At 41.4% G+C, this 15559-nt stretch overlaps 1 protein-coding gene across 5 annotated transcripts in view; it reads right to left on the bottom strand.

The window, feature by feature from the left end:
* The window catches only part of PRDM5 (PR/SET domain 5), a 208600-nt gene extending 197156 nt beyond the window's left edge, over positions 1-11444 (bottom strand). For 3 of the 5 annotated variants that reach the window (XM_023252841.2, XM_023252843.2, XR_002741797.2), the window contains exon 1: positions 10914-11444. In XM_023252841.2, the coding sequence (XP_023108609.1) occupies positions 10914-11006 (93 nt within the window). In that variant the 5' untranslated portion in view covers positions 11007-11444. The remainder of the gene's footprint in view (positions 1-10913) is intronic. The other 2 variants (XM_023252842.2, XM_023252840.2) reach the window with 2 other exon arrangements.
* Between the last annotated feature and the right edge of the window lie 4115 nt (positions 11445-15559).

Here is a 15559-nt window from a genome sequence, read left to right as displayed (position 1 = left end):
AGCTGGACCAAGATAGAGAATCTCAAAAAACAATACACAGCGGTCTACTACTGATAGAAGGGGAAGAGCAAGGCAGCATGGTGAAAACCCTCTATGGTTCAGGCATTCAAGGACAAAAGAGAGCTGAGAGTCAGGGCACCTGGGTGGCTCATTCAACTAGGCATCCAACTTCGGCTCAGATCATGATCTCACGGATTGTGGGTTTGAGCCCTGCCACAGGCTCAGGGCTGACAGCTAGGAGCCTGGGACCTGCTTCAGATTCTGTGTCTCCCTTTCTCTCTGCCCCTTCCCCACTCACTCATGTGCGCTCTCTCTCTCTATCAAAAATAAAAACAAGAACATTTAACAAAAAAAAAAAAGAGAGAGAGAGCTGAGAGTAGAACAGAAACACTGAGAAAAACCTTGAGCACTCTAGCCACCCCCAGTACAAGGCAACTCTAGAAGGATCTAAAGCCTGTGATATATTGAAGGTAACAACAGCAACAAAATAATGCAAACCCATTTTAGCTCCTAACTACATTGATCCAAATCCCCAGACTGACCAAAAAAAAAAACAAAAAAAAAACAAAAAAAAAAAAAGAGGTGTAAAGAGCATAAATGCTATTTACTGCACTCTTGATCGTTTCACACATGATGCTGGCATTCAATCAAAACTATGACATACAAAAAAGCAAGGAGAAAAAAAAACATTGTTCAGAAACAAAGCAAGCAATGGAACCAGATTCAGAGATGACACAGATGTTGGACTTACCAGATAAGGACTTTAACAATAACTATGTCTACTTTGTAAAAGAATCTACAAAGGGGTGCCTGGGTGGCTCAGTCAGTTAAGTATACGAACTCTTGATTTGATTTTGGCTCAGGTCATGATCTCATGGTTTATGAGTTTGAGCCCAGCATCAGGTTCTGAGCTGACAGTGAGGGGCCTACTTAGGATTCTCTCTCTCTGACCCCTCCCCGCTGATGCTTGCTCTCTCTCTCTCTCTCAAAATAAATAAATAAATAAAATAAAAAATAGTAATAACCTAATAGAAAAGGCAGTTGACATGCATGAATATACGGAAGATTTCAGCTGAGACATGTCAACTATAAAATGGAGAGTCCAGTGGAAATACTAGAAATAGAAATCACAGTATCAAAGATGAATTCCTTTCACAGACTCACCAGGAAACTTGGCACAGCTGAGAAAAGAATCAATAAACTTGAAGATAAGGAAAAAGAAATTACCTAAACTAAAACACAAAGTAAAAAAGAAAAAAAAAGCATAGAAAAAGCAGAACAAAGCATATAAAGGCTGTGACATACTATTCTATCAAATGGTCTGACACACATGTAATTGGAGACCCAGAGGAAAGATTATACCAGAAATAAAATGTGAAGAGATAATGTCTAAGGATGTTCAAAAAATAATAAAAGACATCAAACCACACATAAAACCAAGTTTTTTTAATCAAAGACACATTTAAATTTCTAAAATTCAAAGAAAAGTAGAAAAATCTTGAATGTAGACAGAAGAAAAAGATATTATGTACAGAATGTAAGACTTACAGCAGACTTTTTGTCGGAAACTACGTAAGCCAAAAAAAAAAAGAAAGAAAGAAAAACAAATAAGCAACATCCATAATGTAGTGGGGGGCGGGGGGCTGTCAACCTGAAGAACATAGCAAAATACTCTTTCAGACATGCAAAAGCTGGAGAAATTCATTGGCAGCAACTTATGCTACTAGAAATGTTCAAAGAATATGGTTCAGGCATGAGGAATATGATCCCAGACAGTAACTTAGTTAAAAGCAAAGAAATTAAGAGCTCCAGAATGTTAAAAATATATAATAAAGACAACTTGTCTGATTTTTAATTGCTCTAAAAGTCAACTGATGATCAAAAGGGAATATAGCAGAAATGTAAGGTTTATAGAATAAAATAAAATAGCTGAAAATAGTGGCATAAAGGATGGGAAGGAGGATATGCAGGTACAACAACTGTATCTCACCACCTCTTTGACATCTCTCCCTGTTGTCTAACAGAAACCTCAAAATCAACATGCCTTTGGGGTGCCTGGTTGGCTCAATCGGTTAAGCGTCTGACTTGATTTTGGCCCAGGTCATGATCTCACAGATCTTCAATTAGAGCCCCACATCAGGCTCTGCACTCTCAGCAAACAGCTTGGGATTTTTCTCTCTCCGTCTCTCTCTGTTCCTCCCCTGTTCACACTCTCTCTTCTCTCAAAAATAAATAAATAGAGGCACCTTGGTGGCTTGGTCGGTCAGTTGAGCATCCGACTTGGCTCAGGTCGTGATCTCTTGGTTCATGAGGTCGAGCCCCACATCAGGCTGCTGTCAGTGCGGAAGCCCACTTCAGGTCCCCTGTCCTCCTCTCTCTCTGCCCCTCCCCAACTTGCGAGCACACACACACATGTGTGCACTCGTTCTCTCTCCTTCTCAAAAATGAATAAACATTTATAAAATAAACAACTTGAGTTCCTGATCCTCCCCCTTCAAACCTGCTCCACCCACAATCTTCCCCACCTCAGTTGTTGGCTGACAATACAACCCTTCCAATTTCTCACACTAAAATCCTTGAAATCATCTTCAGATCTTTCCCTTTCTTTCACCCTTATTCCACCAGCATACTCTCTCACTGCTATCTTCAAACTACACTACCAGCATTGCCACCATGTTGGTCTAAGCCACCATCATCTCTCACCTGGATCACTGCAACAGAATCCTAACAAGTCTTCTAAGCTGCACACTTGCCCTGTGGCCAGTCATTCTCCGAAGGACCTTTGATAAACTCAAGTCAAATCATGTCAAAACCCTGCAGTGGTTCCCCATTTGACTCAAAGAAAAGTAGACACCTTTGCAATGTCTTGAAAGAAAGAAATGTGGCCCTTAGTAGGCTTTCCTTCATTAACTGACCTCCTCCCCTAGTACTCAGCCCCAACTCACTCCCTTCCAGCCTCATTGGCCTCCTTGTCCTGGGACACAACAAGCAAACACCCATCTTAGGACCTTTGCTCTCGCTGTTGTCTAGAATGCTTGTCTCCTAGAAATATGCCATCCTGTAAGTCACTGCCCAAACCTCCCTTGCCTAGTGAGCACTAACTGGACCACCTATTTATAACAACATCCCCACACCCACATCCACGTACTCTGCCAAGTTATCGATACCCGGCTCTACTTTTTCTTTTTTCCTTAGCACTTACCACATTTTAACAGAGTATAAAATTTATCTAATATGTTCATTGTTTAGTTTCTGTCTCTTCTCACTAGAATGCAAGCTCCACAACAGACAGAATCTCTATTTTGTTCACTACTGAATTCATAGGACAGATTTTGGTGAAGAAGATATATCTTGAATAACTATGTAAAACAGACCCGAATAGGGGTGCCTAGGTGGCTCAGTCGGTTAAGCGGCCGACTTCGGCTCAGGTCATGATCTCATGGTCCATGAGTTCGAGCCCCACGTCGGGCTCTGTGCTGACAGCTCAGAGCCTGGAGCCTGTTTCAGATTCTGTGTCTCCCTCTCTCTGACCCTCCCCCATTCATGCTCTGTCTCTCTCTGTCAAAAAAAATAAGCGTTAAAATAAATAAATAAATAAATAAAAACAGACCCGAATAAGTGGAAATTGTGGCACACTGACAGCATAAAATATATTCAGTCATTAAAAATAATCAATTACAGGGGCACGTGGGTGGCTCAGTCGGTTAAGCATCCGACTCTTGGTTTCAGCTCAGGTCATGATCTCATGGTTCACGAGTTTGAGCTCTGCATCAGGTTCTGCACTGACAGTGCAGAGTCTACTTGGGATTCTCTCTCTTCCTCTGTCTGCCCCTCCACCGCTCTCTCTCTCTCAAAATAAATAAAACATTAGTAAATAAATACATACATAAATAAATAAATATTAAAATAATAAATTACAGCCAAAGTAGATTACTTGAAGGGATTTCCATTAAATACTGTTGAATGAGAAATGCTGGATGATGAAATGAGTTTACTCTTTTTCTCATTTTTGTGAAATAATTTTGTTAAACTATATGAGTAGATGTGTGTCTGGATGGTCGTATATGAGCATGGACACAGCACTTTATCAGTATAGAGCAAAAAAAATTTTTTTCTGTAAAAAGGATATATGGAATTATCTGAGTTCAAATTGATTAATCCACTTATTATTAATATAACTTTCCTCAAAATCAGCCCCCTCATCGATAAAACAAGGATAACAACGGCAGGATAAACCTTGCAGGCTTCTGGTAGGACTTGAATATGAACTGTGTGATGCATTCAGTGACTACTGTCTCTGTCATTCACCTTTCTGTCACCAGCAACTAGCCCAGTGAGTGCCTAACAATTTCAGGGGCTCAATAAATATTTGTTGAAAAAATTAACCACAGCTATTATTATCGCACACACAAAAAACAAAATACGAAGTTTCAGAGAAAACATCCGTTTAAGTGGATTAGTTATATACTTTAAAATCTATAACAACACCAGGATATACAAAGCTGCTTTGAGTCTCTATCCTAGAGTATAAATGTGTAAACAGAAAAAAGAGATAGCACATATGGCAGGCATCAATGGTGATGATTTTTCCTCTGATTATGTTTCCAGGTTAGTTATCATCAGCCACCAGGAAATATAAGCAAACGTTCACTGGCAGAATTCTAGCTCTAGCATAAAGATCCATTGTTTCTTCATGAGATTCACCTTCCAAGCCGATCAACAAAACACTTTATTCCACAAAATCTCAACTCCTTATATTAACATTTATGCATGGTGATTGTTCCTCTATGCTTTTACTTACTTTTTTTTTTTAATGTTTATTTATTATTGAGAGACAGGGACACAGAGTGCGAGCAGGGGAGGGGCAGAGAGAGGGGGACACACATAATCTGAAGAAGGCTCCAGGTTCTGAGCTGTCAGTACAGAGTTCAGCGTGGGGCTTGAACCCACAAACCACGAGATCATGACCTGAGCCAAAGTCGGACACTTAACCAACTGAACCACCCAGGTGCCCCCTTACTTTACTTTTCAGGGTACCTCTTTCCCATATGGTTTTCTAACCCTATACAATGTATGTTTTTGTTTTTGTTTTTGTTTTTGTTTTTTAGCTTATCTTAACTTTCATAAACTCAGATTTGAACTTTACCTCAGGTATTTTTCACTGGGATTTGACTCATTAAATGTCTCTACTGCAAATCCCTCAAAAAGAACCAAAGTGTTTGCCTTGGTTTGAAAGACAGGGCGCTGGTATCATGGAAGACATGGGAGCTTGAGAGGCAGCTGTTAGCCACAAGACTCCATGTGAAGCTTCTCTGGGCTCTGGTGTCATCATTTGTAAAATAAGAATGTGCACATTAGACTACTTCTGAAGTTCTTTTTCTACTTCCCACGAACATACTTTTTCCTCCTTTTTGTAAGGGAACCACTCATTCAGGTTTTATTGCATGACAACTCTGAAGATCTCACCAGAATCAATACTGAAAACAAGGCATTATATTCATCAACATGGCAGATCTGCAATGAATACACTTTATCAGGATCAGTATGTGGGGAACAACTCACCCCAGTTAGTTATCGTAACACGTTCCACAGAATCCAGGCCAAGAATTATAATTTGGAGCCCAGGTAAGATAGTAATGGCCCACCAAAAATATTTACATCCTAATTCCCAGAATCTGTATGCTACCTTTACCTTACCTGATATAAGAGACTGTGCAGATGTAATTACATTAGGGATCCTGAGATGGGGAGATTATCCTGGACTACCTGGGTCAGCCCGATCCAACCACAAGGGTCCTTATAAGAGAAGCCAGGAGGGTCAGAGTAAGACAAGGAAATGTGACCACAAAAGCAGAGGTTGGAAAGATATAGAGCAAAGGAATGAGCAAAGGAATGTGGGCAGCCTCCAGAAAACTGCAAAAGGAAAGGAGGCAGACTCGAGAGACTCCAGAAGGAACCACTCTGTCTGCTCATTTTAGATTTATATCCTCCAGAACCATAAGATAATAAACTTATATTGCTTTAAGCCACTAAATTTGTGATAATTTGTTACAGCAGTAACAAGAAACGCATACCCCAGCACTGCCAATAAGTTTTGTCCAGAAAAGCAGTTGTGTATAAAATCCTACGGTATCTGACGAAGTTTGAACTAGGAACCCGTGTTTGTTCATGAGAAAGGCAAAGTATAGTGGGACACTGCCCTAGGGTTCATGGACACAGGATGGCACTCAGGAGCCACTTGGGCAAGAAAGCACAAGATTGAGAAGGAAGGGAGCAAGGAACAGAGCTTCCCAGGGGGGTCAATTCAGTTGCTGGTGTGTAGACAGGTGTCGGCAATGCTATTTACTGCTTCTACTGGAATTAGGGGACCAGAAATCTGTGAGAGACATTTTATTTCATTTATATTATTTCCTTTTCAGCTTTTCCTCAGCCTTCCTGTTAATCTTTGGTTGTTTTTTGTTTGTTTGTTTTTTTTAATTTTTTTTCAACGTTTATTTATTTTTGGGACAGAGAGAGACAGAGCATGAACGGGGGAGGGTCAGAGAGAGAGGGAGACACAGAATCGGAAACAGGCTCCAGGCTCTGAGCCATCAGCCCAGAGCCCGACGCGGAGCTCGAACTCACGGACCGCGAGATCGTGACCTGGCTGAAATTGGACGCTTAACCGACTGCGCCACCCAGGCGCCCCTCTTTGGTTGTTTTTAAAAATATAAGCCCAGTTCAACTACACTACGCTTATGCAGGTTACAGGGCTTCTAGATATAAAGGAAAATAACTACATATCTAACCTGGTAAAGTTTTAGCCTGCTAGTGAAGAATGAACTGGAAAGAAGAAAAAGTTAAACGTCAGCATAAGGACAATTGCAAACATTTTGACAAAAAGTAATTATCCACCAAGTGTGCAGTCTGTAACTGGGGATAATAATAAACCTTCAAAGACTGTTGTACAATAAAATGAGATAGCATACACAAGTACACAGTAAACAGAAAACCCAGAATTCATACTGTGTGCTTGTGTGTGACACTTTCAGGCTGCCGACCCAACAGTCTCCTCTGTGTAAGGTGGTCCTTCAATGGAAATATTTAAACAACTCCTATGGGGCACCTGTGTGGCTCAGTTGTTAAGCGTCCAACTCTTGGTTTCGGCTCCCGTCATGATCTCACAGTTTCCTGAGTTCGAGCCCTGCACTGGGCTCCCCAATGACAGTGCAGATCCTGCTTGGGATTCCCCCCGCCCCTCCCCCACTCATGCTGTCTCTGTCTCTCTCAAAATAAATAAACTTAAAAAACAAAAAAAAAAAAAAATAAAAATAAACAACTCCTTTGTCTGCAATATGGCCTGTCACAAGGTCTAGCCCTTAAAGGACTGTTTCAACTTTTTTTATAATTTTTTTTTAATGCTTATTTTATTTTTGACAGAGAGAGACAGAGCATGAGCAGAGGAGGGGCAGAGACAGAGGGAGACACAGAAACCAAAGCAGGCTCCAGGCTCTGAGCTGTCAGCACAGAGCCTGATGCAGACTCAAACTCCCTAACAGGAGATCATGACCTGAGCCGAAGTTGGGTGTTTAACCGACTAGGCCCACCCAGGCACCCCAGAAGTGTCCACCTTATTCTAATTATTAGCAAATTGCAATGTGTACAACTTTGAATGAACTCAGGTCTCCTTTTTCTACTCAAGGGCTTTCCAATAGTCTCATCCATTCTTTCTACAAGAACAATTCATGGCTTACGTAGAAACAGCTACGAAAGGACCTTCTCTTCATCCAACCTCTAATTTCCATAATGGCAAGAAAAGGAAAGGAGGTCCTTTCCTTTTCATCTTATTCTCACTATGAAAATTTTCTACAGAAAGAGAGAAAGAGAGAGAGCTTGTGAGACAGCACAAGCTCAGGCCTGCAAAAATAGATTATTGCCAAGGAAAAACCTAATAGGGCTAAGGTGGGGCCAGGCATTAGGTGATTCTATTGCAGGGAACTCACTCTGGCAAACACCGCACAAAAAGGAGTGGACCTAAAAAAGGATTAAGGGGTCCCATTGTTAAGAAAAAATCAAATTGACCTGATGAATGTAGAGGGAGTGGAGTCTCTAGAAAGATCCCACAATGTCAGTACCAGTCTGGATTAGCTTCTATGAATTTGAAATCAATAGATGGCTTTAGTTGCAATTGTTATTTTCTTTCTTTCTTTCTTTCTTTCTTTCTTTCTTTCTTTCTTCCTTTCTTTTATTTATTTATTTGTTTGTTTGTTTATTTATTTATTTATTTTTGAGTGACAGCACAAGCAGGGGAGGGGCAGAGAGAGAGAGACAGAGACAGAGAGAGAGAGAGACAGAGAGAGAGAGATAGGAAACACAGAATCTGAAGCAAGCTCCAGGCCCTGAGCTGTGAGCCCAACGCTGGGCTCGAACCCATGGACCAGGAGATAGTGACCTGAGCCGAAGTTGGACACCACCCAGATGCCCTGCAATTGGTTTTTTTGTGTGTGTGTTTTTTTGTTTTTATTGAAACAGAAGTGTTATACAAGCATGTGTGTTATAAAAGTGTGACAAAAATTTGCTATTTCTAACATATAAAGTGATATATTCCAAAACTTATTCAGAATAGAGAATATGAAAAGTTTAAGGTCTTTGCTGAAATACAGTCTTCTCAGACCCCTTGATCCTTGATTTATGGCCAGAAGGCCCATTAAAGGTAACTTGGAAAATATTTAATAATCAAGAAACTACACACAAACAGGTAAGGACATTCAGCTTTGACTTTACCATTCAGCTAAAATCTGCTATCCAGCTTCAGCTTCGTCCTCAGCCTTTGGAAGGCAAAGGAACTGAAAACTAATTCAGGGTTATTTCTGGCATCAGTGAACCTGTCCTTTTGATCGAGTATCTTGTGATCATAACTACATTATGTCACTAATAGTAGGACATCTGAATTCAATGCAAACATCTGCATATTCACTTGAAATATAGATATGCATTCTAGATGTGATCGGGATGAAAAATTCTGTGTTTTACATGTTGAAATTCTAAGAGCCAGGAAAAGATAAGTGTCTATTTAGTACTGCAATAAGATAGACTAACATATGGTGATTTGGGAAGCTGTTCATTCTATATCCAAAAATAATAAAAAATGTCCAAATAACTAAATACATGGAAAAATAAGTTGGAATTTATAAAAATATCAAAAGAAAGTACATTGGCCAGCTGTTTCTAAAGCCTAAATAGTAATATAAGACACAATATAGGGATTATGTAATAATTCTAATTATTTGTATAACTTTTTAATTTATAACTATTAATAACAATAAACAAAATAATGTTTAAGAATTGTGTTTACTTTTTAAGTAATTAAATTTAGGCCTGAGACTTTCATGAAAAATACATTTGGGAATTTTCTAGATGCCGTGAGAAAGGATTAAAAGCAGAACGAATGTGGATGTTGACATTTACCTATTTGACAAAAATATCTATTCAGTTCATCTCAAATTCAGATAAAGTGTTTACTCCTGGTTTTCACCTTTGAGCATTCTTCCAAACTCCCATTTGAAAAAGTAAGTATGGGGTTGGCTTCTTCCAGTTTTATCCTGGGAGATGCTTATAGGTCATGTTGTCAAGGAAGCCCTCTGAAGCACTGATCTACCTTTCTTCCCCCTTTCTGATTTATACTCAGATGAAAGGCATCCTGGTGTCTCTGGGTGCATTCTGTGACCCTCTTGCTAGCATACCTTTCCTAAACAAGCCTGCTCTTGCCCAAACCTCGTTTTCAAAGTATCTGTTCGGTGCGAGTGTGAACTTGGTAGGGATAGATCTGGAAAGAACATGAGCTTTGGACCTAGAAGCCATGTTCTTTCCAGATCTATCCCTACCAAGTTTGAAGCCTCTGCACGAAATTTAACTGTGCATTACTTCTGGGGTTTTTTTGTCTCTTACATGAGGATTAATACTGTTCTCAAGGGAGCTGTGCTGATGACGTTACTAATGTAGATAAAGTTCCAGAAAGTGGCCCTGGCACAAAGTATCTGCTCAATAAACGGTGGCTCTCGTTACCCTGGGCATTTTACCACTGGCTTTGTGGTTCCAGATTTTACACATCCTGTGAAACGGCTGTAACACGTGTCTCATCAAATCCAAAGGTTTGGAATTTTCCAGTTATCTCTCCTCCTAGGCCTTTGTTTTCAACATCCAACATTTCCAGGCCGTTCCGCCATGCATAGTGCAACGTGCCTGCCTTGCTCATTTGTCTCTAAACTTCTGGAAAGAGAGATCTAGTCAGAGAAAATGCAAAGGCAGAGAAAAAAAGATCAAAGATTCTACGATTATCGAGTTGTCACCTCCCAGAATACACACAACACATTTTGGAAGCAAGGAAAGAACTTCTGACTGTGTGAATGAGATTCCAAAACCTGTTTTGAGCTTCGCTCGGGATGACCCCCTCCCAAACCCTATAGCGAGAGCGAGGCGCTTCCGACCACATTTCCAATCACCCTAAAGGAAGAAAGGCGGCGGCGGGGCTGCGTGCGCGCCTGTGAAGACACCCGCCCACGCGCGGCTCCGCCAACGCAAAGACGCAGCTCACTCCCAGCACCGAGGAAGAGGGAGGCTCCATCCGGACTCACTTCCTGCAGGGGAAAGGAAAGACCTCTTGGTGCAGGGCGGCCCGCGGCAGTTCCGCCCCTGGACCGGCCGGGAGCAGAGCGCGCCCCGCAGGCACTTACGTGGCGCTGCCCGCTCGGGAGACGCGGCAGGCGAAGGCCGCCCCGTCGGCCCCGGCCTTCCCGCGGGGGTCCCGGTCGGCCCCGGCTAGGGGCGACGGCAGGGAGGCCCGCAGAGCCCCCAGCCCTGAGGAGGGGCGACCCCGGGAGGCGCACAGAGCGCGGCAGGAGCAGGGGCGCGCAGGCTGCCGCCGGGTCACCCACCTTTCTCACTCTGCGGGCCGTGTAGAGCCCCATCCCGTCCTGAACCCGGGAGGACTTCAGGGAGAACCTGTCCGGCACGTACATGCCCAGCATTTTCCCGGCCGCGGCCGCCGCCGCCTCGCTCAGCACCAGCGCTCTGCGCCCGGGAGGAGACACATCGAAATTTGGGGTGCTGGGTGGAGGGGAGAGGCCGGCAGGGAAGAAGGAAATGGAGTTTTCCTCCCAGAATCCCCACCTCCCCGCCGATTCCAGGATCCCCCGCGGCTCAGCCCCTCCTAGTCCCGGGTCTGGCTCAGCCCGGAGCCGCCGCGGCCGCTGCTGCCATTGCTGCCGCGGGGGCGCGGGGGGCGCGGGCCGGGGCGCTGCGGTCTCAGAGACGCCGCGCGCTGATTGGCCCGAAGTTGGCGGCTCGCACCCGCGCCGGGCGCGGAGCCGAGAGCGGAGCTGACCTCGGGGCCTCAAACCCAGAGGCCGGCGAAAGGAGAGGACCAGCCTGCTCCCCGCGTCCAGCGCCGCAGCTTCGAGACCCGCCCTCGTCCAGCTCTGGGTTTTGCCGCGCTGAACTAGTTCTAGTTGGGAAATTGTACTGTTTTCAGATGCAAAACGAAATGGGCCGTGACACAGCTGGGGGCATCCTCCAAAACAATTTCATGGAGTTCCAGACTCTGAAAGTATGCTTATTGCCCGACTACTGAAAACCATCCCTGAGGAGTAAGAAATTTGGGTCCTTCTCGCATTGTTTTTTTCATGCTTGTTTCAGGGATTTGAACTCGTAGGGGATCAGTAAGTATGGTGATTAACGTACAGGGAACGGGGGTGTACACAGTCTGCAACTAATCCATTTCAAGTTAATTCAAAATTTGTCCGAACAATTTAAATATTTAAATCCAGTAGAAACTAAGTTATTGTATGGTGCTGTAACCCAGAGAAAGTGCTTACACTTCACAAGATACACCATTTCTGAATCCTCTCTTGCTTGGAAATCACCAGACCTGTGATAGATCTTCAGACATAAACCGAGGAGATGGGAGAAGGGAAAGCCCAAACAGCAGAATCCAGTATCGCAGGGATGACAAAAGTCTTGTTTCACAGTTTTTAATAAAGTTAGGTATTGCAGTGTGCTCAGAAGAAATTTGAAAAGGCGTTTGGTTGTTTTTTGTTTTGTTTGTTTGTTTGTTTTGTTTTTCCCTTTAAGACAAGCTAGGAGTTTCCTATCAATTTCTTTTGATGGGCTTCATAATTTTCTAATCTGAGGTCTTTGGGAATCCATTTGATGTTCCTTGTAAACCGTTAAAAATCATAATAATTTTGATAACATTAAAGACCACACTGTCAGAAAATAAAATTCAACTAAACAAATTTTAAAGATTTTGTTGGATTCATTCACCAATCCATGAGTGGGGCAGCATCCAATCTGGCAAATAGAAAAGAGCTCAGAGAAGCTGTACTAAATGAAAAATTCTTACAGGTAAAAGGAAGCAGGAACAAGGAAATTATACCAAACAAAAAAAGCAGATTGACTGTTGCAAGGTTACTTTCTTTTAAGTGATGGCAGATGTCTCTGGCAAATCTAGTGCTTGGTCATCAGGCAACTCCTGATAACTGGTTTAAAATTACATTTCTAGAAGAGCCAAAGCTAATTAAGTTGCATCTCAGTTTGGTAACATGGGACTTAGCATAAGTAACTCCATTTTGAGCCTGTTGGCTTGTTGTTACCACTGCACAACCATGGAAATGATTTCTGTTTCTTGGAGACTATAAGAAAAGCCTTGGAACACAAACAGTTCCTAATTTCCTAAGTAGAAGAACTTTACTAAAATCATATAATAACAATATTTGGAGATTTTAAATAATAGAATAAATGATCCTCTTTGAAAAATGTAAGGGTAGGGGCGCCTGGGTGACTCAGTCGGTTAAGCATCCAACTTCTGCTCAGGTCATGATCTCACGGTTCATGAGTTGGAGCCCCACATTGGGCTCTGTGCTGACAGTTCAGAGCCTGGAGCCTGCTTCGGATTCTGTGTCTCCCTCTCACTCTGCCCTTCCCCTGCTCACGCTGTCTCTGTCTCTCAAAAATAAATAAATGTTAAAAAAAAAAAAAAGAAAAAGAAAAAAAAACTTTAAAGAAAAAGAAAAATGTAAGGGTAGCTTTGTCAGGGGTAAGAACAATGCTTTAATCAGAGAACATTGCCTTAATCGTTCTGAGTTTTGATCCCTTTGACCTACTGTTGAAGATACTATCTAACTTTCTGTACGGGGGAAGGAGATGAATCAATAAATAAATACAGTTTACTTGAAGGGAATTTAAAATTAGATGGCCTTGAAACACATAATAGGTATTCAGTAAATATTTCTTGATTAAAAGTCAATTCTAAGGCTAATCCGCGATTTTTCAAACTAGTGAATGAATGGTGAGACTAAATTTCACTTGTGCCCCAAAGAATCTAGACTAAGTCAGTTTTCCTGGGGTTCTTTAAACCAGTGCTATAACCAGGCCGGACCAGGTCCACTGTGCCCAGCTGGACCAGATCACAATCCAGAGGGTGGCCCATGGCATTTTCCCCAGAGCGCTCACTCAGTTCTTTGTCAGACCCAGTCTTTCAGCTCTGGCCCTTAAGCCACACTGGCTTTTCAGTCGAAAGCTCTGTCAAGTCTCTTTAGGCACAGAAGTTTCCACAGCTTTTGATCATTAGATAGAAAAAGAAATGTTTTCTGGTCTTGGTCTGACACAACCCTCATTCACTCATGACCCTGGTTTGGCATAGCTCCCTTTTGGTTGCATGCTATGTTTCTGGGGAACAAAGTTGTCAGCTTGAGAATGTTCATCTTTCTGAACGTAGGCATCTCTACTAATTAATAAATAGTAAAAAATAAATGTAAAGATAAGTCTGAAATTAATTAAGCTTTCCAGATCTTTTATGAATCTCTGCCAGAGATTTTGTTGCAACTGGCACAAACAGTAGATTTCATTAAATAATGCAATGATCTTTTTACCTATGTGATAGAGTGCTTAGAAAATCCACTGCCTAGAACATGGAAACCAGTAATAAAAAGCTCTTAATAATAATCTCTATTATAAGACATAAAAAAGGATACATGTTTGCCAAATCAAAATGCATAATACTGACCGGAAATTTGATTTTGAATCCTGTAAGACAGTAGTTGTACAATGAGTCATTTCTTAGAACTTTAAAAGCTAGAAAGTGACCTCTCAGTATCATCTTTGAAAAACGGGAAATTAAAAGTCTGCTTTATATCAAGAGCTTAAGTGCAGTCTTTAAAAAATAAGTAAGAAAATAAAAATATTGACATCAAAGTACTACCATGTACCTGATTTACTTATTCTAGAAAATACTGCACTATTTTGACCCAAGAGAAATGACTCTAAAAAAACATTTCCCTTTACTTTCAAATTTGGTTCTGGAGGAAATTTTCTTCAGGGATATGCCTAAAGTCAACCCTAATTATTGAATTCAAACTTGTGTACTGGATCAGGCCTTGTTTTTTCATTAGAAGGAAAGACTTGAATTATAATTCCATATTAATTATTTTACCACACATACTGTAGAATTCTCTTGATTGCATCAGTTATTAATGACTATTTCCAACTGTCAAAGTAGAATAAAAGCCTGACAGAAAAAACAAAACAAAAAAAACCACTGGGGGTTATTTGTCTTTTGTTTTCTGAGAGTCAGGATTTTGTAGTGAATGAATATAAAACCAAGTTTCCTGAGCAGAAAAGAATAAAGATTTATTTGTTGTGATTCGAAAAATAATAAAATAAAATCCTGAAAATAAAATCCATAGTGAGGTTGTTGGCTTCTTGCTCTAAAATCATTTCTCTTTAGCATTGATTGCATTGTAGCAATAGCACCATGGAAAGATGACCCTGAAACCGGAAAAAGCCTGCATATTTAATTTTCCTTAATCTCTTGGTTTTAAGTAATGATACCAAAGACTTGTATGCAGTACCAAAATATAGTCATAAAATCCTTTAATTAGAAAAAAACCTAGAGGTGCCAGCCTGGCTCAGTCAGTAGAGCATGCGACTCTTGATCTTAGGGTTGAGTTTGAGCCTACATGGGGTGTAGAGATTACTTGAAAAGACAACAACAACAAAACAGCAACACAAGAAAACCTAGAAGTTGTTGAGACTAGAGTAACGCTGTAAAAAAAAAAAAAAAAAAAAAAAAAAAAAAGCCGAAGGATAAGTCAGTAGTCATCTCACGTCAAAAGTCAATACTATTGATGGAGCAGAGTATGGAAAGGTAACAGAAAGCTGAAGAAAAGTGAGAGGAGGGAACCAAGAAGGATAATAGTTTCCATGCACTGAGCCTAGTGCAGAAACCAGAAACCAGGCTAGGTTCTTCATATCCATTATCTTAAAGCCCTAACAGCCCTACCATAACAGCCTGGCAAAGTAAATTTTATTAGCCCCATTTTACACATAAGGAAACTGAATCCCAGAGAGGTGATTAATCATAGTCAGTTTCAGACACCCATGAACTGGTGGAGGTAATTCAAACCCAGGACTGGCTGATTCCTGTGTCTTGATTCTGTATCCTGCTGATTCAGTTGGCTTCACTTTCCAGTTACACTTCCCATGAGGCTTCAGGAGAGGAGGAGCTCTCCATCTCTCTCTCTCT

The sequence above is a fragment of the Felis catus genome, chromosome B1 (genome assembly GCF_018350175.1).
Source record: "Felis catus isolate Fca126 chromosome B1, F.catus_Fca126_mat1.0, whole genome shotgun sequence".
NCBI classification, from domain to species: Eukaryota; Metazoa; Chordata; class Mammalia; order Carnivora; family Felidae; genus Felis; species Felis catus.
This window is presented reverse-complemented; position numbering and strand designations above follow the sequence as displayed.